The sequence below is a fragment of the Monodelphis domestica genome, chromosome 1 (assembly GCF_027887165.1).
Source record: "Monodelphis domestica isolate mMonDom1 chromosome 1, mMonDom1.pri, whole genome shotgun sequence".
Classification (NCBI taxonomy): domain Eukaryota; kingdom Metazoa; phylum Chordata; class Mammalia; order Didelphimorphia; family Didelphidae; genus Monodelphis; species Monodelphis domestica.
Genome location: NC_077227.1, coordinates 377,644,860 through 377,670,536, shown reverse-complemented (window position 1 = coordinate 377,670,536; position 25,677 = coordinate 377,644,860). Strand labels below are relative to the sequence as shown.

The window sequence follows — 25,677 nt, the reverse complement described above, 5'->3', positions numbered from 1 at the left end:
CCCAATCGACATTTTAATCAATGGCCTAGAAAGCCTGTTTATCAGATTCATAGATGATACAACCTGGAGAAGACAGCTCACACACTAGATTATAATCAATATCTGTCCCACCACTACCGCCACCACCAAATATACATGTAAAATTCTGGCTAGAAGAATGAACTTCCTCTTGTCCAGAGGAGGGCTATAGCATAGAAAGGAGTTAGAAATCACCTTTGGGCATCAGTGGAAGGAATTGGGGATCACTTAGCCTGGAAAAGAGGACTTGGGATGGGCCTGGGAGGGAAGGGTGACCAGATTGTTGTCTTCAAATATCCCAAGGGCTGTCACGTGAAAGAGTCCGTCAGTCAGTAAACAATGAACCCGGCATGTGCTAAGCAATCTCAGAGACACTGATTAAGGCCTGACATAAGGGAGAAGGAGGGGATCTGTTAGTTGTGCTTCTACTTCTCCAGGGCACAGTCAACATATCCAGAGCAATCATTTGGCTTTCCAATCCTCTTTGTGATATACTTAAAAGTTGGGGAGGGAAAGAAAACCCAGAACATCAATCTCTGTCCTCTTCCCCATCATCCTAACACGCTTCCCCTCAGTCAGGGTGCAGATGCCCAACTGCCACAATGGCAGAGATTAAAATGAAGCTCATAAAAAGCCAGAATTCAGAGCTGGAAGGGACCCCACGGATCCAAATTTCCTTGCTTTACAGATGAAGAAATGGAGACCCAGAAAACCAAAGTGAATTGCCAGGATTCTAATTTTTCTATTCTATCCAAGGAGTTCAGAACTCCAGCTATTCAGGACATTATCAGTTTCCCTAACTTATTGCAGCCTTATTACCATGGCTGGGGGTAAAATGGGTGTATAGACAGAGGAGGGAAGATGGGATGTCAGGAGAATTTGTGAGAAATTAATCCTTCTCCCTCACATACACCCAAAGACTCCCCTCCCCGCCCCACTTCCTCCCTCCAGGCTCCCTTCTAAGATCCAGAATCTTGGTAAATTGAGAGATCAGGCCTGGGGTCAAAGAAAAGATCAAAGCAGCAGGACAAGTAACCAAACTAAGTGCTGCACAGGTCACAAAATGAGAAAAGATTGGCCAGTCCAAGCTTCCCACAGCCACAAGCACCATGTTGTTTTAGATAATTTGTTTGTTTGTTTTTAATTGTTGAGGCAGTAATACTTGGTTCATGGAACTGCAATATACAGAGAGGTGAAATAAATAGCTTATATATATATAATATATATATAATATAGCTGGTTTTAAAATATTCCCTTATCATTGGTGTACTAGATCATTTGAGTCAATGAATGTAATTAGCAGCATTCTCCAGAACTGAGAGCGATGCAGGGTCACGGAGCTAGGACGGAGCCGTCTGTCGTCAGAAGGTCGATGCGCTGAGAACTCCAAGGACACGCCATCCCCGCGCGGTGTCGCCATCTTGTCTCTGTACAGCTTGCAGCAGACAATAAATAAATGACTGCAAACCAGAGATTTTTGTTGATGGAAGGGTGGGACAAGGATGGGGAGAGAAGAAGGGTGATTTGTGGAGTTGGTTTTTTTTTGGGGGGGGTGGAGGGTGTTTTTTTTTTTCCAGTAACTTTGGAAAAAAAGGACTTTGGTTTCCCTTGCTTGTTGGTTCCTTTAATAAAGTTCTCTGGGGACCAGCTTAAAGTTGTCTGTTCCGAAAGAGAAATGAGCACCCAGTCCACTTAAGTTAGGTAAGAGTCTTTTGTTGTGGGTGGTTTCAAGTCAACAATAAATCCTTATCGCTTCCCCTAGCGTTTGGGTTCAGTTTTTTTTTTCTTTTAAACACAATGTACAAAAATAGAACTTCTTCCTTATTTTAATGTAAAAATATTTCTCTGATGCAGTTTTTTTGTGTGTGTGTCTGTGTCGGTGTGTGTCTGTGTGTGGTTTATGGTTGCACCATCCTGGTGGGGGTCGCAGGGCGGCTGCTCTAGCCAGGGTGCGTGGGCCGGATTCGCCTTGTCCGCTTGGTCACCGTTGTATACTTGAAGGGCTTCTGCAACTCAGCCTGGCCCTTGGGGTAGCGCTTCATAAAGTGTACATCCTGCTGATTCTCTCGAGTCTTGGGGCCCTTCCTTGGTCGGCCCTTCTTGGTGAAGCCCACATACCAGCCTGTGTACTTGGCAGACATCAATGCTGTGTAGTTATTCTCCAGGACCTTCTCAATGAAGACACATTCTTTGCTGGTGCCATCAGGCTGAAAAGAAGGGGAGAAAAAAAGAAATAAAGAGAGGTGAGAAAAGAGCCCCCCCTGGTCCTGTGAACTTATCCCATACCATGAACTCTGCTGCAGCCAGACTGGGCTTCTCCCAGCCTCTCAATCAACCTAGACATTCCCACCAACCCTTCTACATGTCCCTCCCCAATCTGGAAAGCTCTCCTTTTTTCTTCCCTATAGGTAAAACTGCCCACTCTTCAAGACAAAGTTCAAATGTCATCCGTCTAGAAAGATTTTTCCAATTACTCCAGTCCACGATGCCTCCTACCTCTGAATTCAGGTAATATCTTCACTTGACTATCAATCTTCTCAAGCCCTAGTGCTACATCTCTTCTTCTTTCATAGACAAACTCTTAGAAAAAGCAATCTAAACCCTCAAATTGCATCCATTGTCCATCTCCCACTTACTCCTCAATTCCCTCAAGTCTGGCTTTTCATTCTACTACTTAAATGAAAGGTTCTCTCCAAGGCCCAAAGCACATTTATTAACTGGTAGATTCAATTGCCTTTTCTCAGTTTTCATTCCCCTGACATCTAACTGTAGCTTTTGCTATTGTCCATCACTGGTTATACCTTGGCATGATCTCTGACCTTGGCTTCCAATTTCTTGGTCCTCATCCTGCCAGTCTGATCACTCCTCAAGATTTGAGGAGTGGGTTCCCCATGGGTTCCCCAAGGCTCTGTCTAGGCTCTCTTTTCTTTCCTCTCTACACTTTGTCCACTGGTGATCTCGGCAAGCCACTAGGGATTCGATTATCACCTCTCTGCAGACAACTCAAACTTATACAGTCACAAACTCTCTCCTGAACTCTGGACCCACGTTATCAATTACTTAGCGGCTACCTCCATCTGGTTGATCCCTAGGCATCCCAAACTCAACACGTTCAAAACTCTTTCTACTCCCCCTCAAACTTATCCAACCTCCAAACCTGCCTATTTTTTGTTAATGATAACAACATCTTTCAAAGTTTCATATCCTTGGAATCACCCTTAACTTTTCCTTCCACCTCAGCCCTCACATCCAGTCAGTCACCCAGTCTTTTCAACAATCCCTCTTCCACATCACTTGTTTCTGTCCTCTCTCCACTCACAAGCCTCCAACACAATTCAAACCCTTCCCACCCCTCATTTGGACTATTGCAACAGTCTCCTAATGGAGACCCCTAGCCCCCATCCAATTCATCTACCACACAGATGCCAAATTAATATTCATGATATTCATAATATGACCGTATTTCACCCCCCCAAAAATAAAACACCTTCAAAGACTCTAGTACCTCTAGGATAAAATACAAACTCCTGAACCTAGAATTTGAGGCCCTTTTCAGCCTGGCTCTCCTTACCTTTCTCTCAGTCAAACTGGTCCATAAAGGACATTCTGTCTCTTGTCTTCTTTGCACACATGGTCATCCCTGTCTGGAACACTCTTCCCCCTCCCTCTTCTGCCTCCTAAGTCCCTAGTTTGCTTCAAAGTACAGTTCAGGTACCACCTCCTCCTCCATGAGAAACCTTTCCTGACCCATTGTCCCCCATCCCCCAGGCTTTAACACTTTCCCTCCTGAAATTCCTTTGGTTTTGGTTTTTTAAACCTTTACCTTCTGCCTTAGAATGGCTACTAAGTATTGGTTTCAAGGCAGAAGAGTGGTTAGGGCAAGCTGGTGTAGTGTGTCTTCTACCCATCACTGCTTCTCATTTGCTGGCCTATTTTATTCAGAATTTAAAAATAATATACATACACTGTATCTCCTTGGTAGTCAACTGTAAACTCGCTGAAGGCAGCCTTAGGATGCTTTTTTATATCCCCCAAATCTAGCACATTCATTGATTCACTCACCCTTTGTCAAATTCCAGCTATATGTACATACATGATGTGATACAAGGATAATGAAGATGCTGTCCTGCTCTAGAACTTACCATCTAGCATAATGTGAGATATGGCACATATTAGAGGATTCTAAGAAGACCTTCTGAGTGGTTTGTTCAGTTTCCTATTTCCTACAATTTTCCTCTGTTCTGTTCAGGCTAATTATTGCCCCTCCCTGAGGATTTATCAAAACAAAGATCAAATAAGATAATTGTGTAAAGTTCTTTGTAAACTTTCAAGTGCTGTACCAACAGATAGAATGCTGGGTCTAGAGTCAGGAGAATCTGAATTAAAATCTGGTCTCAGACATTACTCAGACATTGTGTGACGTTAGGCAAATCATTTAACCTCTATTTTCCTCAGTTTCCCCATTTACAAAATGGGGGTGGGGGTAACAATCATACCTGGCTCCCAGCATTACTGAGGATCAAATGAGATGATATTTGTAAAGAGCTCAGTTCAGTGCCTGGCACATAGTAAGTGCTATATAAATGCCAGTTATTAGTATCACTATTGTTGGCCTTTGTCCCTGTGTACCAGCTCTGATTTGGAATAGGACCCAACCAAGCTCTCCCTACTTCCCTCCCATGCCCGTTCCTCAATGCCCACATGTAACTAGGGTCCATCTGCCTGGCCTGTTCCCTCCCTCTAGAGTCCTCTCTTTGATCTGCTCCTCTGACAACCTTGCCAAGACCGTCCCACTTCCCTTTCTCTGTGCCCTACCCCTATTTCTCTATTTTCTCAGTCCCCTCATTCTTGCCTTCTCCCTACATCTTAGTCCTCCTGACTCTCAATTATATATTGTGCCCAAAGACTCCAAATATGCCACCTGGCCAACCCCTCTGGTGGGGCTAGAAAAGAGCAGAGGGATCAGACAGGAGTTGTTGCAACAAGAGAGGGGAGATGGAGACCCTGTAAAACCAACCAGGTTTTCCCCCAGGGCCATCACCATGTGACTTGTATGATCACTCCTGGGTCTGTGCTGCCTTTGGCTGCATTCTAACTGTAGATTATAAATTCCTTGAGGTTAGGGATAGTCTTTTGCCCCTTTTTATATCCCCAATATTTAGCACAGTGCCTGGCACCCAGATGGCAGTAAGTAAAATTTGTGGGATTGAATGGAGCTGCCATATTATCTGTCTGGCAAGAAAACAAGGGGGGGGCTTTAGAAAGAGCCCCAACTTTTCATCTGACAGGCCTGAGCTGCCCTTATCCCCTCATCGTGTGGTAGAAAGGGCCCTAAATCCCTTTTTTCCAGAAGTCCTAGTCAGCCCATTAGGGGCCTCTGTACAGCCCTGACAGAGATCATTGCAAGGCGAAAAAAGCACAAATACCAGGCTGGAAGGACATATTAATATTGCTTGGGTTTCCAAGAGCTTCTCCAGACTTAGCCAGAACATACTCCTCGTTATGGACCAATTCTCAGCCAAGTTGGAAATCTCAAGGTCGGTCTGTTTTTTTGTTTTGAGGTTTTTTCCTTCTTTTTTTTGAGATTAAGTAGAGGGTTCCAACCTTTTGTTTGAAGTGGGAAACTGTAGGGTTTTTTTTTCCTTTCAGGTTTTCATAACTTACTGATGACTCCAAGGATTTCTCCCAAATGCTTCCAGTAACAATCACCTTTGAGTTGAGAGTGAGCACGGACACTTTGGTGTGCTAAACTTTACAAAAACTTATAAACAAATACAAAATGCTCTTCCAAGATAAAGTGTTTCATGGAAATTGCTGAGAGTTCAGCAAGTACACAGGACAGGGTGTTGGTATGCATGTGTGTCCCTGTGTCTGAGTGAATTTGAATTCAGTAGGATGTGTACGGAAAGAAGCTCCTTAGAGAATGGGAAGGAAGTTGGAAGTTGTAAAGGGGCTGTGGAGGTGGGAAAGATCCACATAGGGCTAGGGAGATAAAAAAAAAAGACCTATTATATTCAAGGGGACTCAGATTCTTGGGGAAGCATTAAATATCAGGAGCAAGAATATGGATGTTAGGATCCCAAGGGACAGCCTATCTAATGTAAGACCAAACAGTTTGGTCAGTCAGGAAAATATCAGGGATGGTTGAGGGAAAAGGTTCAAGAAAAGAGGTTCAAAATTTAGAAAAATTATAATAATTCTACTTTTAATTTCTGCTTCCCTTCACCATACTAAAGAAAAGGGGGAGGGGTTCTGGGAAGAAGAGACCTACTGCTAGATTCTGGGAGAAGAAAGGTCTGGAGCCTTCACATTAATCCTCTTTCCTTGCTGAATTCCTACTTGTTCATTTAAAACTCATCTCAAAATCTCCAAGCTCCATAAACCTCTCTGCTATATTCTCCTCCTCTGCCTCGTTCTGTCTCCCTCCTGCCCCTACTTCCTTTCCCAAACTCCCCCAATCCAGCTCAATAACAACCTTTCCCCAATTCCCCAACCCAACTCTGAGTAGACCCCCCTATAGCATTTTGTTTTCTTTTAGACCTTTTTCTAATACCAGAGTAGAGTATTTCTCCCAAGTTTGAGTGTGTCCCAGCCCCTTTGAGTCAGCAGTTCCCATATCTCCCACTCCTAAGGGCAGTCTCCCCCAGAACTGGGATGGAGCATTGGAGTACTCCAGCCAAAGCTGTATAACTTAAGAGGTTGTGAGCCTTTATCAATAAGTTCCTCCTATATGCCAGAGAGTCTGCTAAGCACCAGGTTAAAAAAACAACAACAAAAAAAAGAAAAGAAAAAGGTAGCACCTACCCTCAAGGAGCTTACAATTGCTTCTCCATTATCAGGAAATACCTATAACATACAGGCAGACTTCCTTGGCATTAAAAATAAATGAGACTCATGATGAAAAATGCCACCTTTTCTTCCAGAAAGTCTGAATGCAGACGGAAACATACTATGTTTCATTTTCTTTCTTTTTTTTAATTTGAGATCTTTTCCACAAAACGACTAATATGGAAAAATGTTTTACATGGTTACAGATGTAAAATTAATATGAGATTGACTGCCATCTCAGGGATGAGGGAGAGCAGGAAGAGAAAGACAGAAGAAGGGAGAGAATTTGGTACCCAAAACTTTTTTTAAATGTATGTTTAGAAAGTTGGTTTTACATGTAGTTGGGGGAAAATAAACTATTTTTTTAAAAGGAAGAACAAAAAATAAATTATAAAGTGTGTGACTTATTTCATTGCCCCCATGTGTTGTACCCTAAAGAGGCTGCCTGGTTTCTCTATCCTTAGTTCTTCTAGTCTGCCCTCAAGTTCCTCACCATGTTCACTTCTATTGAGTTTTTTTTCCCCAGCAAAGATGGAAGCCAAATCTTCTCCAATAACATGCAGGCTCACAGACAACTCCAGTTTGCCTCCTTCACGCCCCTATAGCAGTCTAGTGGAAAAGGAGCCATACTCTTGTAGGATTTAATGAGATATGGATTCAAATCACAGTTTTGAGGCTTACTTGATAACTGACTTGAGACAAGCCACTTGGGTTCTCTCAGCCTTGGTTTTCTCATCTGTAAAATGGGGTTTATTGATAATATCTGCCCTTTTGACTTCAGGAGGATAGCTAATGGAAAGAACTTAATCTTAAAGTGCAACGGAAATAGGAGTTGTTATAGAGATGTCATGATGAAGCCTTATTTGTTCCTTCAACAGCATGAATGGGGGCAGAGAGGTCAAACCTTGGTTAACTCACTTGTCTACCCCTCAATTTGTCTTTTCCTTCCTTTAGCACCGAGCACAGTGACCTCCCAGTGAGACCACTGGCAATGGCCAGCAAGCCAGCTGGGCCAGCTCCTCTTTCACAGCTGCCAGAGAAATCGCTCTCAAATGACTTTTTTTTTAATAATGTGGCGCTTTCCTGCTTGTTTCCTCTTTGAAGATCATGTATTTGAAGGTACAAGAACGGTCTACAAGCTGTCCATTCCCCAAACTCTAGACTGAGAATCTTCAAACAGTTCCGGCCTTCACAGAGCATCTAGACAGAGGCTCCCAATTTCTCTAACCTCATCTCCTGTTACTCCCAACACAGTTCCTCTCCCCCAGTCCAGTCAAAATCTATATCCTTCCCTTCTCCATCCCTCAACTCCAGTCCACACAGCGTGCTCTCTCCATTCCCATCCCTCAGGGTTCCTGCAGCTGGGTAACACTCAGGTAACTTCCTGATTCTATCCTAGAATCAGGAAGACCAGAGTTCAAATCTGGCCTCAGACATACTATAAATTTTACATACTATAAAATTAGGCATCTTGGCCAAAGACCCAGGGCTTTAATCCCGATTATGAGTGGTTTGTCAGGGACTCCATTTTACAAACGAAGAGACTGATAATCTGGCCTCACACACATGGGCTAGTCACTTAACCTTTGTCCACCTCAGTTTCCATCAACTAAAAAATGGGGATGCTAAAAGAACCTACTTCCCAGGGCTGTTGTGCAGATCAAGCAAGGTAATGTTGCTGGTACACAGTAGATTCTATATAAATGCTTCTTTTCTTCCTTCCTTTCCTGATTAAATGTGCCAGATTCTGATCCATCACTTGGCTTATTCCCTCATTTCTTAGGTATCATAATATGTAGTAGACTGTCATATAAATCGCTTCCTACTTTTATATTTTGCTTCCTTAAATAAATTATAAATACTCTCAAGGATAGGGACTATGGCATCTACTGGTACAGCACCTCCTGCAGGGCTCTGCACACAGCAGGTACTTAACAGAAATCAGTGGAATGAATGACTGGGTGTGACCCATTTTGTTTTCCAGTCATTTCAGTTGTGCCCAACTCTTTAGGACCCCATTTGAGGTTTTATTGGCAAAGATGCTGGAGTGGTTTGTACTTTCCTTCTCCAGCTCACTTAGCAAATGCAGACTTTGAGGCAAACAGTATTGAGGGACTTGCCCAGGGTCACATAGCTAATATGTGTCTGAGGCTGAATTTAAACTCAGGGAGGGGAAAAGAGTCTTCCTGACTTCAGGCCCACCTCGCTGTGCACTGTGCCACCTACATACCCCCTCAGTTTAGAGATGAGCAAACTGAGACCCTACCACTCCATTATTTAAAAATTCATCACTGCTTCCCAACCATCCAAGAATAATTCCTTGGTCAGACATTCAAGGCCTTACTTGATCTGGTTCCAAACTGAGTCTCCAGTCTGATTTCATACTATCCTGCTTCAGTTCCAACATATTCTGGCCAAACTAGACACCTTGCCATTCCTTAAATCTTGTCCTGCCCTCTCTATCTCTCCCAAAGCCATCCGTCCACCATGCCTAAAACATACTGCCTTCCTCACTCACCTACAGGGCTTCAAGGTCCTCCTCAGGAGCCTCCTTCTCTACATGACTGCTGAAGTGATTGTACCCTCCTCCAAACTCTGTAGCTCACTTTGAATCTCTCCTTTGGTTTCTTCTTCTACCTTGAGTGATATTTATGTGTATATATGTCTTATTCCTCCCTTCCCTTTGTTAGCCAGTAGGCTCACGTGAAGGTAAGGAGTCTATATAATTTTCATTTTTTGTGTCCTTGGACCTAAATGTAGTGCCTTGCCCATAGGAAAAAAAAAAGCTTAAAAATGTTTATTCAGCAATTTAATTGAACTTGCAATGTTAAGAGCATTGGATTTGAACCCAGATCTTACATTCTACAAGGAAGGAGAAGAAATTTACCCAAATCAGCATGATACAACTCAGCTATTTATTTTCTGAGGCTTGGGGAAGATTTGTTTTTGTCCTTTCCCCCTCCCCCTCCCCCAGTCTCAGTCACTTCATCTATAAAATCAGGGGGCCTGGACTAGATAATAAAATTCCTTACAGCCTTAAACTCCATGAGCCTTGGGATCTTCCCTTTGTCCTTATCTCATTCTATCTTGTTTCAAACGTATGAGGGTCACATCACACACACACTATAGACAAAATTATCCTGGAGAACAGAGATAGGTCTTTAGGAGAAGTATAGGGTGGAGGGAGGCTCCTTCACAGGGCAAGGCCAAGACAGGTGAATTTTTGGAGGATGACTCATAGACCAGGAGTTAGGACCGTGCCACTGAAGATTCTGCCAGGAGCAGGAAGAGGGGATGCAGAAGGAGAAAGCTAGGGGAAGAGACTAATGAAGAGAAGGAGGATGCTGACATAAAACAGGACCCGGGCTGGAGAGGATGAGGAGCGGTTAGGAGAAGAGAGGTGGCTCTGAGGAGTGGAGGGATGAAGGGAGGGAAGGGAATGGTGATCGAAGGTCAGTGCCAGCTGTACAGTCACCAATATTAATGAACAGGAGAGAGGGTGAGAATGCAGGAAACAGAAGACGGGCTCCTGTGGAAGGGGTGAGTCACCAAAGCTGGAGGGAGGGGTTCAGCCTGGCGGGACTGGGGCTGCTCTTTTGACCCTGAGGAGGATGGATAGCCTTCACTGAACAGAGCTGCACAGGACATGAGAGCAGCTCCTGCCTGGCCAGGTCCCATACCAGCCCAGATGGGTCTAGCTCTTAGTAGGTGACCATGAGAAACAAACAAAAAAAATGTATTCTAATAAAATAAAAAGTACTAAACTCAAAGCAGGTTTGTGCCTGGGAAACATCCCAAGATGCTGAGTGGGAAGGAGAACAAAGCAGGCGTGAGGGATTATGCAGGGTAAGGCAACAGGAAACAATTGGAGGACAGACACAGTCCCCACCCCCAGCATCCCTTGGGAGTCCCTCCAGTGGCAATGAGATCAGCTGGGCCTGGGTCCCCAGGAAGCCTGGGCCACCATAGGCTATACCCTCATTCAGGAGTGCCCCCTTTTCAACCACCCCCAAGTCCAGCCACAAAAACAGTGGAAACTCGATCACTAATTAAAAACACACTCTTTAGCATCAAGAAGACTTACTATGATTTTTTTGCTCTTGAGAAGCTAATGTGGGCAATGTGTCTGGAATCTTTTCCTTCCAAATACAGTATTGTACAAAGCTGGTGAGGATCCTCCCCTCCTCCCCCTGGTTCTGGCCTCTTGCCTGCTACACATTTGTCATCCAACTACACCTACTATCAGGACTGGGAAGGGACCCAGGGGTGTTAATCTCCTGGAGGTGTTAGTCCCCAATGCTGGACTAAGGAAAGCAGTTTAAGAAGAGCATCACCATATAACCAGAGAGAGGACTTCATTGCCCTTGGAGATTTAGCTAGAGCTCTGACAAGTGCTTCATATGTCTCTATCCCAAGGAACACTCCTGAGGGCCCCTTGGGGCACAGGAATGAGGGGAAGCTTTCAGAATTCATCTAGCCTAACCCCCTCATTTTTGAGGCCTGAGAAAATGCAACAATTTGCCTGAGATCACTCAGGTATATGTGTTGTAACAGCCCTGGGGCTTAAAATCCAGCTCTCCTGTCTCTAGATCCAGTACCCTTTCCCCATCTGAACTCTAGAAGAAGTTTGTCTTCTGGAGTCCAGTTCCAGAACTCCTGCCCCTAAACCTAGAGATGTCAGGCTGGGGAAAAAAGGTGAAGGCAGAGGATGTATAACCGTGCACATGTCCAAGGAAGGATGATTTCACTCCACATGTGACCACTGGCACGAAGAGGTTTCCAGAGAAACCAGGTTGTTAACAAAATAAAAAATCATATTTAAAAAAACAGCATATCCCCCACCTCCCTCCCAAAAAAAGAAAAATACAAGAGAACATTTTTGGGATGGGGTACACAAAAGCCCACCACTATCAGCAAAGCCCCAGTGTGCTAGCCAAGCAAACTCTCTCACTAGTAACCTTGCTCAAAATAATTCCTTTCTGCTATTGTGCAGGGATCCTGCCACCGACTTAATAAAATCTCCCTGTAATGCTAGCACCATGAGGCCCGGCACTGATAGAGATATTTGGATCTACTGTCCTACCATTATTAAAACAAGCATTAAGCCTCTAACCTGCTGAAGGTCCTTTCTGCATTTCAAGTGATCAAGGAGATGGCCAGGGTACCTATCTTGGTCCTGACTGAACACACCCTTACTTTGAAAGAGGATAACCCACTGGTCAGCTAGGTATCTCGATCAGGGCCCTGGACTTGCAATCAAGAAGAGGGCCCTGGACTTGGAATGAAAAAGAAGCTGAGTTCAAATGCAGCCTCAGACACTTACTAGCTGATAATCCTGGGGAAATCACCTCTCTCATTCCCAGTTTCCTCATCTATAAAATGAGATAATGAAAGGATTTACCTTCTGGGGTTACTGGAATGATCAACAATCAATGAAATAATATGTATAAAATAATTTGCAAACTTTAAAGTCCTATATAAATTTGAATTATTTGTCATCATTATTATCATCTGCTTGGTCATCTGATGAACAGAGCCCTCTGGCAAACCACTCATAATTAGTACTAAAGCCCTGGTGATTAGCCAAGGTGCCCAGCTTTACAGTTTGGGGAAGTAGGAGGAAGGGAAGAGCAGGAGTGGGGGGCAAATGATAAAAAAGACAAGAGCTGTGAGTATTCCACATTCCCTACGTCCTGCTTTTCATTTGGGGCTGACAGGCAGGGTTCTGAACACATCATTACAGTTTCACAGTAACTACTCCAAGGTAATGCTCAAGTTACAAATGAATTAATAGGAAACACTTACCTTCCCCACAAGTTTGCCTTTCCTATTCATGCAAAGGTAGAAATCTGTCTCCTTGCCTTTGATCCGGACTTGACTGCCAAATGTGTCTGTTTCCACTAGAAGCTGGGCTTGGAAAGAGAAAGAAAAAAAAAGCATTTTTTCAAGGCTGTAGAAACACTGAGGAGAGATCCTGACTGACTCTTGTCCTTCTGCCCATCCCTGTCCCTCCTTCCTTCCCCCACCATCCTTTTCTAGGATTCCTCTTGGAAAAGAGATTGGGGAGGAAGGGTCCAATGTGAAATCTCAGGAGAAGAAGAATTCTACCACCACCACTATTTATGAGCCAAGAAGGAGAGACCCAGTCCTTAGCCTCTTCCCATTCCCCCTCCTATCCTCTGAGGAATAGGGTCTAAGGCTCCCCCAAATGAAGTAATTAAAGCTAGAGTTTAATTTCAAAAAGCTAGCTTTGTGTGATCCTTGGAGCTGAACAGCAGTACCCTGATCTCTCTGCTTCCTCTTGGCTCAAGAAGAAAGGGCTGGGGTGCACGCACATGTAAATCAGGGCCAAAAGTAGTGAAGGAGAGAGGCTTCAGGGACACTGACACGCCTCACCCTCCCAAAGCATCATCATCACATAGTTCCCAGAGCAGCTGAAATAGGACCCCAGGAAGAACATCTAGAACATGGAACACCTGCTAGCACCCCACTTCTTTTTTCTCTCCAAAGACCCTAATAACCAGGCCAGGCCCCTTGGGGGAAGGGATGGGAGAAGGCAAACAGAAGGACCCTGGAGGGAAAAAAATGGGGTAGTGCTGTTACCCCTCCTATGCTGGTCCCCAAAGCCCTGTGGGGAAGCAGAGCCTATTCTTGGATCACCTGGGGCCCTGATCTAAAAGGAATAGTGACACGGTGGTCACTGAGATAGCAACAGAATTGGGAGAGAGTGAGTGGGAGGGCAGGAAGGGTATTCAGGGCTGACAACCAGGCTTTGCCTAACATGAAGACTGAATCCAGGGGGTGATTGCTCTGAACCCACACCCTTCCCTGAACCTGTCTCTCTTTACCTTTCTCCCATCCCCTATCCATTCTCTTGTCTCCTTCCTCTTGTCATCTCTCTCCTGTTCTCTTGCCTTCACACCTCCTCTACCCAAATACATTTCATTTCAGTGATAAGTAACTTGCTTTTCCTTAACACAAATCACTGCTTTGCATTCCTGCATGTAGTATCCTTTGAGCTGCAGCAAATGGACCACGTTGCCCCTAAAACACACCAGGTATGAATAATATCCCGTCTGATTTTAATAAAACACACACACACACACACACACACACACACACACACACACACACACACACACACACACACACACCTTAGGAGATGCCAGTGCCCTGCTGTGAAAATTAAAACCATCTGGAACTCCTGATTTCCAATAATTAATCTAGCCCTACTTTGACACCACTACTAATTAAAATATGATACCTCCTCTATATGCATACGCACAAGGAATTTACATAAAATTCAAAGATTTGATAAAAAAAAAACCTAATTCCATAAACAATTGGAGCTTCATTTCTACCCTCTTCCCTTCTTCCAATACTCTGTGGGTCATGGAAGTTCATGAGAATTCACAGTAAAATGGGCTAGAAATTCTGACCCCTTCATCTTCACCACATCTCATTCTGTTTCCTCTCTGAAGCACCCATTTAGCCTTCTCCATTTGATCCCTGAGATGTCGGGGCCAAACCTCCCAGTGTCTCTGAGAACTGTCTATTCCCTTCCCCCCGCCGCAGGACATCTGACTCAATTTGGGTACCCAATAGAGGGTCATTCTACAAGAGGCAGGTCTTCCTGTTCAGTAGAAGGGAGGACCCTAGAAAGGGGACTGCTTATTAAAATCCAGGGGAAGGAGGGCAAAAGCTAGCACAGGAATTCTTAGGGGCCTGACAGATCTCAGGGCTCAAGTCAGAATCAGCTGACTCAGCTATTATTGTTAAAAATTCCTTAATGGCTACATAGTTCTAAAATGAAAAAGAAAGAGGTGTGTTGGGGAGGGAAAAGGTGGGTGGGTGCGGTGGGTCTCTGCCTCTGTTCCTGGCCCAAACACCCAGACCATTCGCCCTGAAGCCCGTGAGCTCTCCATTGGTAGACAAAAACATCTCCCAAACCCACATAATACAGTATGTAATGATCCTACACTGGGAGCTGAACATTCCAGGCTTTAGTCCTGGTTCTGTGTGTGTGATAGCTTGGTAGTAGCATGAACCAATGGAAGGGGAAAATACTGTATCTGTAATGGAGAGTTCTTAGGTTTGAATTCTGACTGCTACTATGTGACCCTGGGCAAGTCAAATCTTCAAGCATTTATTAAGCACTTACTCTATATTCAGCACTGCGCTAGCAGTCACTTAAGTGAGTGTTCTCTACACCTCAGTTTCCTCCTCTGTAAAATAAGGGGGTTGTGCTACATGATCTCTGGTTCTAAAATTTTGTGATTATTTCTAGCTGAGCATAAGGGAAAATCAGCTAGAGCCATCCCAAAGGGAATGGGGACTGCTCCATAAGATAGTGAAGTCTGTGCGCAGAGGTTGGCTAACCCTTGTAGAGGGATTCTTTAATTCTGCATTCCTCTAGATAGAGAATACACCCGCCAGCAAAAAGAGATGCCAAGGAAGCCTCTAGGAACGACAGATAAACTGGTTTGGAGAGCAATGTCAGGGCCCACCAAGGGAAGGAGACAGAGGAAGGAGAGTTTGTACCCATAAACAAATGACTGCTGGGGGTTTTGGTGTGAGGTCTAATGGGGTGAGAGGAGGCAGGTTGGGAGGATTAGGGAACAAGGGGAGGAGACAGATAAAATATGGGATTTACAGTGAAAGAGAAGTGGGTGTGTGAACAGCTGCTGGGATTTCTTGGTTTGCTCTGAGAAGACATCTGGGGAAGTTTTCCTACGTTGGTGTCCAAGGTTTACAAATCTGACCTGGCCAAGGGTTCAGAGGCCAGCTAAGAAGAGGCTGAAACTTAAGAGAGCCTGACTAGGGGTGGAGGTGGAGGGGTGGTGGAGACACCTTCCTGAGGGGTATTGTCAGAGGACTAGAGGCTTTACACCTGGAGATACCAGTAAGAGAGAAGAGCTTCACCCTTTGGGGTGAAAAGAGAGAAAGGAATTGCCAAGGAGAAGGAAATAGCAGTGGCTTAAGCTCCTGAAAATCCCTGAAAGCCTTTCCCTGATGTTCTCAGGCCAATGACTTGCCCAGGGTCCCAAAAGCAGTAAGTAGCAAAAGTGAGACTCAAACTCAAGTCTTGGGTGGCAGATCTGGGGGGCAAAGGAATCAACATTTTTAGATAGCACCTTCTCTGCAGGAACTGTGCTAAGCACTTGACACATATGATCTCATTTGATACTCATTTAATAGAATATTCAATAGAATAGCACCCTTTGAAGTGCTATTCTATTCCCCATTTAACAGCTAAGGAAACTGCGGCAACTCTGAATCCTATGTCCCTCTAAGAGATGGGATGCCCCATGGGGTAGAGCTGTTTTACTTAAAGTATCTACCTAGCACAGTACTCTGGTACCAAGTAGATGTTCCATAAACCCTACCACAGGGATAGGGATGCTCTGAACCCTGAAGATGCTGATGTCTCCACAGCCAGTACAAGCAGAGGGGGTTAGCAGGAAAAACCCACCCTGGCCTGATTTGTCTAGATTGACTGAGAAGACCTGACAACTCCTAAGTTTCCAAAATCCCATCTTCACAGACCCCCCCCCTTAGACAAGGCTCACCCTCCCTGACACCCAAGCCACAAAAGCTCAGTCCCCAAACCAGGGCCTGAACTGGGCTCAGGAAGAGCTAGAAGAGGCCGCTTTGCCAAGGGAGGCCACATCCTGTTCCCCACCGCCACCACATGGGATGGAATGACCTTGACTCCAACTCAGCATTCATGACATCATGGGGAAGGAGCCAGGCCAGAATTATGTAAAGTCTTTGGGGAGTAATATCAGCCAGGGCTCCAAGAATCCACCCTGAGCTCAGTCCCGGAACCCTGCCTGCACGTTTCTGAGCATTCCCAAGTTGGGTCCTTGGCTAAATCTGCTCCCTGCCCCCTCACCAGCTCCTTCACTGAAGCCCAACTGAGAGGCCAAGAGCCACTCAGGTTCCCAGCACAAAGATAGGCCACTTGTAGTGCTACCTGGAAGAGGCTGAACAATGCTGTTTAATGCATAAAATAAAAGAAGAAGCTTGTCATATTGACATATGGCCACCAAATATTTTCAGAGTCCAGTTCACAGAATCCCAGGTTAGAAACTCCTGGACTAAAGGAAGACAACAGAGCTAGGTTGCACTGCTGCTCCAAAGAGCCCAGAACAGTATGTGTGGCTCAAGGATCTCCCTGTCCATACATGCCACTGCCCCAGCTCTGGGGAAATCGACAGTCGTCCTAGGTCAGGGGTAATCCTCAGTGCTGTTCTGAGCCCATGGCCTGCCAGAAGGGCTCAGGATGACCCAAGACAGGTACAGCTCCCCTGTTCTAGGGGGCTCATGGGATGAACATACCTGAAGAGAAAAGCTTGCTTCTCCCAGCCTATCTCAGCCCTCTGATAAATAATCCTAACTTCCCCAAAGAGGACAACTCTATTCCTCAATTGGCTCCAGTCAAAGAATAAGAAACAGAGCTAGGAAAGGAGCTCCCAGTTACAGAGGGCACTGACCCAGAGAGGGTCAATGAAGTGGCCCAAAAATGCCAGCAGCACCCAGTTAGCCTCCCCCCTTACATCTTTTGCAGTTCTCCCCCTGGGTTGGGCTAGTCACCAGCTTCCTTCCCTTAGCCACACTCCTGGGGCATCTTGGGTCTCTGCCATTTCCCGGCCAGACCTTGGAGAGCGGCCTCTTTATTACTGAGCAAACTGACCCCTGGGCCTCTCTCGCTCTCCCCCCCTTCCCCCTCCTTCCTCAGCCATTAAGTGCTGCTAATGCATTCTGCATTAGTGCTCCAGGGCAGGAAAACTCCACTTCCAGAGCCAAGGGGTTAATTAGCATTTATGCAGCCGGCTAGTTGGCTTTCTGCTAATTAAGAGGTAAGTTTACCTGGGAGGATGGGGATCTTTGGTGCCCCACCAGCAGGGGTGCTGACTGGGTATTCTGGGAGTCCCCTTAGTCTAGCTCTCCACTTCCCACTCCCCTCTGGAAAATAGCCTCCTGCTCTCTTCATCCCCATCCCTACACAATGGGAGCTCCAGGGTGAGAACTCCCCCATTTCTCCACATCAAATAAGAAGCTCTGGGAGGATGGGAAATGTCTAGCCCATCAGATTGGGAACTAAGAAAGAGGGGTAAGAGTGCAGAGGGGGTGGGGTGTGGAGAAGATCTGATTTCTTTGATGCACCAAAGGGCAGGAACATACCTGATCCTTCTCCCCTTACGACTTTCTGCCATTGCCCTATCTACTTTTCAGGAACAGAGGAGATAAAGGCGCTTCACATTTATTAATATTTCTCATCCTTTCAGGAAAAAAAAATGTAAGAAAATCTACTCTACAGATTATCTGAAATGCTCCCCTATGTACCTCTCCTAATCCCTAGGGAAGGCCAGAAATTTGGGCACCAAGGAAAATGAGATGCCTCCTGTTTAACTGTGTAGGCACTGAGCAAGTTGGGGGGAGGGAGGGGTGAATGGTCTTCTTTTGGTGACCTCCTCTTCCAGGGAGCAAAGGTCACTGGGTGGACATGCCTGAGAGACTTGGGACCAAAGATGGCTAATGTTTCTGACTCTCATGTGATGGTTCCTGAATTGATTTCAGTTCCTCCCCCTTTCCTTGGTTGCTAAGACCTCCTCCACACCACAAAGAGCTCTTAAAAATAATCCTGGGGGAAAAGTTGAGAGGTTAGAAGAAAGCCTCTCAGGCCAGGTAACCCCTTTGACTCTAGAAACACTGGAGCATATCTACAGTGGGGAGGGACGGGAAGGAAAAAAGAAATAGTCCTAGATGTCCTTGGGGTTCTCCCTGGTAAGAGAAATCCAAAGATGATGAAATTGTTCTGATATGACATGTTAGGAAGGAGTTTCAGCTGTAGAGGTGGAGTAAAGAGAGTGTGGAGGTGACATCCCGCCCCAAAAGACACATACACTTTCCAAGGTCCTATTCTGATACCTCATCTTGGTCTGGAGGTAACCTGGGTTCCTGGAGGCTCTGACAAGGAAACATAATCTTTGAGATGTCCTATATCAAGTCAGAAAGACTTTCAATTGAGACATCTATTATGCCAAGTCCTGGAAGGTTCCTTCCAGCTTTATCTACGTCCATGATCTCATGAGCCCACCAAACTAAATTCAGAGGCATTAACCAGAAGGTTGGTCACAAGGTATGGAGTGGCTACAATATTCACTTTGAATTACCCATATCAATGGATCTTTGAATTATCAGTCATAAAGATTCACTTTTACATAATAATTTAAGGTTTACAAAACATCCTTAATCATTGGGGGCCAGGCACCATGCTAGTCAAGTACAAGTACAAAAGAGAGTGAGCCCTGCTTTCAGGGAGCTTACATGATATTTTCCTCACAAGCCTAGGCAGAACAACAATTATCCCCATTTTACAGATAAGAAAGAAGAGTTTCTGAGTGATTTTGTTAAGTGTCTGACGTGGGATTCAAACATGGTCTTCTGCCTCCAAATCCAGGACTATTTCTATCCTACCACACTGCTTGCCATCCTTTCCTTCCAACTCTGGAGAGAGGAAAAGCATGCCAAGGTGTCCCTGAGAGGGGCCAAAGACAATACTCAAGATCTCTGTTTCAGAGGGTGGAACAGAAGAGGCCTGGCATCTTGGGTCCAGGCATATGAGCAAGTAGTTCAGACAGCAACTAAACCCACTCCCACCTGACAAACAGGATTATTTCCACAGGATTTAGAGGTAGAAGGAATGTACAGATAAGCTAGCATCTTTGTTTTATATATGAGTAAACTGAGGTTCCCAGAGCCATAATGAGCAGAGGCATTAAATCAGGGTCTTTCTGACTCATCCCTGTCTGCTAGGGAGAGAAAAAAAAAAGAGAGATAAACCTGGGTCTTTCATTTTGAAAATATGGTTGATGCATCTGTCCCTTTCACCTTCATCCCCTCCCTTCCCCCACCTTGATGGGAGGTAGCCAGAAGCCTGACTTGGATACAAGACAAATGCTGACATGGTGCTCTAAGCCACTTTCCATGCATCATCCTCCAGCAGGGAAAATATCCCAGTGGTGAAGGAGCATGGAGGTCACACCAAATCAATCCCTCCCTGGTGGCTGAAGGGCTTTCAAAGGCAATGGAAGGGGAGGAGTGTATCATTACTCAGTGGGAGTGAAAATGCACCCACTATAAATAGTCTCCTCACCCTCTCCCAGCCCTCTGCTGGGCCCAGAGATCCCATGGGACAATCCTGCTCACCCTGAAGACTCTCGGGCAAACCTGCCTGTCTGGGATCCTATTAGAATAATGGGAAAGAAAGGGAGAAAAATCAATCTGCTTCAGGCTGGCTGTAGCTCTAGACCTCAACAATTTCATCTCAGAGGTCAGTATAAATTAGGTGGTCAGTTCCTGCCATGGACCAAACCCCCCCCACACACACACACACACACACAAAACTGCAGCTAGGAGATGGGCAGACTGCTGTCCAAAAGTTACCTGAGCCCAGGAGGGATGGTATCAAGTTCCCCAGATGCTCCTCCAAGAAGGATCCCATCTGTTAGCCCTGCTCCCTCCCACCCCCCAAAATACATCAAGTGGGCAGTGTGGGTGGCCATCAGGCTTTGCTCAGAAGGCCCAAAGAGCCAAGCAACTGATTCACAGGATCACTGGATCTTGGAGTTAGAGGGAACCTGAGAGATCAGCTAGTCAGACTCCCTCGTGTTCTGGGGACAGAGCAGGGGCCCAGAGGTGGAGAGGCTTGCCCAAAAGACACAGGGATTAAATAAGAGCCAGATGTAAACATAGTGCTCCTTCCTATATGCCATCAGTCCCTCTTCTGGGGTGACAGGATTCATTCAGCTCTGTGGGCCAGTGGAAATCTCTAACCCATATAAGCCCTCCTCTGCCCACATCCACAACAGGACACGGAGAGCTACCTCCTCACTCAATGACAAAGCAATGTCTGCCCCTCTGGATATGCAGACAGGAAAAGATGCCATTTGCCCTAGAAAATCAAGGGAAGAAGCAAGAGATGAAAGATGAGTCAAGTTAAAGGAAATGATGGCAATTCACAGAATTTCAGAGTTGGCAGGGACTCCAGAGGTCACCTAGTTTACCCATACCTGAAGCAGACTCCCCTAAGGTCAGTTGAATGTAATTTAACAATAACAATAATGATTGTCTCTCATATTTATATAGGAATTTAAGATTTGTAAAGTATTTTATATTAGTTACCTCACTCGATCCTTACAATAAGCCTATGAAGATGGTGCGATTATTGCTCCCATTTTAGAGATGGGGAAACTAAGGCAGACAAGTTAAACACTTCATCCAGGGTTGTATAGCTAGGAATCATCTGAGGCCAGATTTGAGTTCAAGTCATCCTGACTACAAATCCAACAGTCCATCCATTCACTAGGCTGCATTTATTCAGTGTCTACTAAAAATGCCAAGATGTTGCCCTGGCCCCAAGGAGCTTACACAGAACTCTGCTACATCCCCAACAAGCACCATCAAGTCTGAACTTGCAGCCCTCCAGTAAGGGGGGGACTCACTACCTTATAATGGAACTCATTTCACTTAGAGACAGCTGTATTTATTAGGAAGTTTGGGGTTTTTTCTCATATGAAAAGCACAGAACCATAAATTTTGATCTGGAAAGGACCTCTGTAGTCAGTTAGTCAACTCCATTTCCACTGTAGCAGATGAAATCTGTCTCTCCAAAACTTCTCCCAGTGGTTTTGCAGTTGTCCATCTGGGGCCAAGCAGCCAAGCCTGCATGCAGTCTCTCTTCCACTGGAAAGTCCTTCAGATACTTGAAGAGTCATCCATGTGCCCACACCCAATCTTTCCTCCAGGAAGCTAAGCATCCCCAGGTGTTTCAAGCCTTGGCTCACAGCAGTCTAATTCAATTCCACAAATATTTACTAAGCATAAGTGTAGAGAGCTGGGCTAAGCACAATTGGAGGGGGGCGGTGTTGGGGGTGGTAAGATCCAAGCTCTTACTAGGCCTGAGCTTGAGGGACAGACTGCTTCTAGTCCAGCATGGCCCTAGTCTCAAAAATGAGTATTACCAGAGAGAAGTACTCGAGCCTTTCTCTCCCTAATCCAATCTCAGCAAAAGCAATTTGGGCAACTATAGAAGAGAAATGCATGCAAAAAGAAACTGTTGATTGTTTTTTATGACTTCCAGTCATTTCAGTCATGTCTAACTCTTCATTACCCATTTTGGTGTTTTCTTGGCAGAGATACTGGAATAGTTTGCCCTTTCCTTTCCCTAATCATCAGCCAAGGAAACTGAGGCAAACAGGGTGATGTGACCTGCCCAGGATCACACTGGTAGTAAACATCTGAGGCCAGCTTTGAACTCAAAGAAATGAGTCTTCCTGACTCCAGGCTGCGTACTCTATCCACTGTGCCCCCTAACTTATATGATAAATCCACAAATAGAATTATAGGAAATATTTAATTTTCCTAAATGTATTATATGTATTTTTTAAAAATTTATTGTTATGAATAGTGATGATGTGTCAATATATTTCTTTATCTGTGTGTGTGCTGCTTCCCTCCAGTAGAATGTGAGGTCCTTGAGGGAAGGGATTCTTCAGTTCCCCTAGCACAATGCCTGGCACATAGCAAGGGCTTAGAATGGAAGCATTGTAACACAGTGGTCAGGATCTTCCTTCCCAGTCCTGTCACTACCTAGATGTCTGACCTCAGACAAAACATATCACTTCTCTAGGCCAGAGAGCTATAAACTGGAGGGGATGGACTAAATCTCAAGTGTTCAACAAGGGGCCTATGAACCAGATGTGACCTGTAGAAGATTTTATCTCCCCTCTCCTGCACCCCCACAAATATGTGCCTGGTTAACCAACACGATGGGCAGGTCAGCAGAAGCCAACCATGTGCCTGCTACTGTTGTTTCTGTTGATTCATTCTCACAGGCTTGGATCAATAAGGAGCTATAAAAAATTCATTTGGCAAGAATGCTTGGATTTCTGATCATGAGGCACACCATCCTAAAAACATCTGGATGTCCCTGGTCAAGACCTTCTCAAGGACCCTTCTGGTTCTAACATTCTTTGATTCTAGAACTACCTGTTTGAAAGTAGGGGAGAAATGTGTGAAATCAAACTTCTACCACCTCCCCAAGGTCCCTCCTGCCCTCCCAGAGGAGTGGTGAGGAAGGATTTATGGGAAGGTGGGATGGATGGCGTCTGGACAAACCATTCTTAAAAATTCTTATACCTGGGACAAACTACAAGGCCAGGAGAGAAAAGGAGTGGGCTGGGTGGGGGCTGGCTGCCACTTCAGACAAAGTGGGCAAGAAGTATGCCATGGGGCAACTTCCTGTTTTAGTTAAGTGTTCTTCCTAATTAGATGCTAAGTTCAATTGCTTCTTCATTGCTGGAAGGTTACAAATGCTGCTGGCAGTGTCTAAATTTCAGCACCCCAGGGCCAAGTCCACATTCACCTGCCCTAGTTACTACAATCTGAAGCCTGGACTAGGAAATGTCTTCTATCATAGCTGGACAGGGAAGGAAGTTAGGGGAGGGAAAGTTGAAGAAGGCAACACTTCAAGTCTCTTCTCTCATCAAGTAAAAAAACCCTATCAAATAATGGAAAGTCCCCTTCTTTGAGCAGCCCAGCGCTGGGAAGTCTCAGAATTACAGAGATGATAATGTTCTTTTTCTTTTCCAGGAATCTCCTATGCCTGATAGCCCAAATCTCCTCAAAGGGAAATGGAATTCCATTCCCCCTTCTGGGAGGGGATCTTCCTCCAAAACGTTGGGATTTATGCCTAGGAAAGGAACTTAGTGGAAAGGGAGAAACCTGAACATTTCAAGATCTCGGGAGCAGGATGGAGAGGGAATGGCTATGGCCTGAGTCCCTAAACTGTGGAGAGACTGTCTTCCAAACATTTAGGCCAAGGAGTCAAGAGAAACAGAGTTAGCACAGTGGTTTGGATTAAATGATCTCTGGAATTTCTCCTAATTCCATGATTCTGTCAGGGATATAACTAGAACTAGTGAAGGCAGGGAACACCAAGGAAAGGAGAACTGGGGATGTAACCACAACCTAGTTCTCAAGGGTCCTCTTAAATCAACTATCAAGGATAGGATAGTAGAGACTGCATTAGACTTGGGATCAAGAAACCTAAAGTTAGTTGCTGGTTTAGCTACAGATTGGTTTATGTGAGAATAGGCAAATCAGGCTACACAGATTTGTACCTGGCACCATGCTAAGCATGCTCTATTCTGGGAAGTCACCAACTCTCAAAGTTATCTTATCTGTAAAATGGAAATAATAACACTTATATTATCCAACTCCTGGGGCGGTTGTGGGGGAAAAAAAAGTTGAACCTCAAAGCGACACAGAAATGTGAATTATTATAATTATGTCCAAGGAATTGGGATCTCCAACCTGAGATAACTGTTTGGTCAGCAGGTCAGTGCCTCCAGTTCTTTCACCCCCCCCCCCAGCTGAGCTCAGGGGCTGGAAATACTGGGCTTTTCCCCCTGGGACACTGGACACTTACACCCTAAACAAATAAGAAAGCTCTATCCGTTCATTCAAACACCTGCTGAGCACCCACTATATACAGGGTATATAAGAAGAATAATGGCTAGCATATGTGTGTGTGCACGTATACACATGCATATATGTCACAGATGTATATCTCAGCATCCCATCAGCCTGCCCTAGTTATGACTCCAGAACCTGGGCAGAGAAATGTCCTTTATAGGTGCAGGTGTGACTATGATATAGCTAGAGAGGTATTTATATATATGTATAATATATAATAACCTATATAAAGGTCTGATTCACGTATAAGTGTCTGTGTAATTGTGTATATATGCTGTATATGTATGTAAACACATGTCATATAGATGTGTATATAGGAGACAGAGAGATAGAGTATACAGATATATAAGGCAGCAAGGTGGTGTGTCAAGCCTGGCATCAGGAAGACTCACCTTCCTGAGTTCAAATCTGACCTCAGATAAGTACTAGCTGTGGGACCCTGTTTGCCTCAGTTTCTTCATCTGTGAAACAAGCTGGAGAAGGAAATAACAAACTGCTCCAGTGTGTTTGCCAAACAAAACCCCAAGTGGGGTCCTCAACAACAACAAACATTGGGGGTGGCCTTAGGACAAGCCTGTAAACTTGCCCAGGGATCCATGATGCAAGACTTCCCAACTCCAGTCCCCTCTATCTGTGGGAGCAGCTGATGCATTAGCCACTTCCAACTCTCAAGGAACTTAAGCTATAAAAGAGAGACAATAACAATAGCTCTTTCATAGTTTTTATAGTTTATAAAATGTTTTCCTCACAACTACCCTGTAAGGTAGTGTAAAAGCATTACTAACACATTGTACTGAGGCTCTAAGAAGTTAAGTGAGTTAGTGCCATAGCGAGCATTGGAACTCAGGAGCCTGGCTTCCAGGTCCACTCTCCTTTCTGCTAGTCATTCTGTCTACAAAATAGCATGTGACAAAGGTTCAAAGTCAAGCACAAAGTGCCAGGGTGTTCATAAGGAGGTTTCTCTTTTTTCTGGGACTTAAAACAGAGAAATCCAAAACCAGAGCCACTTTGGGAAGGTGGAGTTTGGAGGGGCTTCTCCTGCTCCTTTCCCATGCTCTATGGAACAGTCTGGTCCACTTCATTCCCCAGAGCCCTGAGCACGGAAGAACCTGACAGGTGGTAGAATTCAGGGGAAATCATAGGATTTAGAGTCAGAGGCCCTGGGTTCAAATCCCAGTTATATCACTTACACAAGCCTGGATGACTCTGGGCAAACCACTCCAGCTCAGTACCCTCATCTGTAAAATTCAGAGGTTGCACTCAGTGAACACCTAAGGTTCCTTCTTG

General features: G+C 45.0%; 1 protein-coding gene across 1 annotated transcript in view; it reads right to left on the bottom strand.

Moving 5' to 3' along the window:
- Nucleotides 1–736: 736 nt before the first annotated feature.
- Nucleotides 737–25,677, bottom strand: part of FGF18 (fibroblast growth factor 18) — a 48,389-nt gene continuing 23,448 nt past the window's right edge. The window contains exons 4-5 of the mRNA XM_007474004.3: nucleotides 12,652–12,758; nucleotides 737–2,225 (exon numbers count right to left, since the gene is read on the bottom strand). Of these exons, the coding sequence (XP_007474066.1) occupies nucleotides 1,959–2,225; nucleotides 12,652–12,758 (374 nt within the window). The 3' untranslated portion in view covers nucleotides 737–1,958. The remainder of the gene's footprint in view (nucleotides 2,226–12,651; nucleotides 12,759–25,677) is intronic.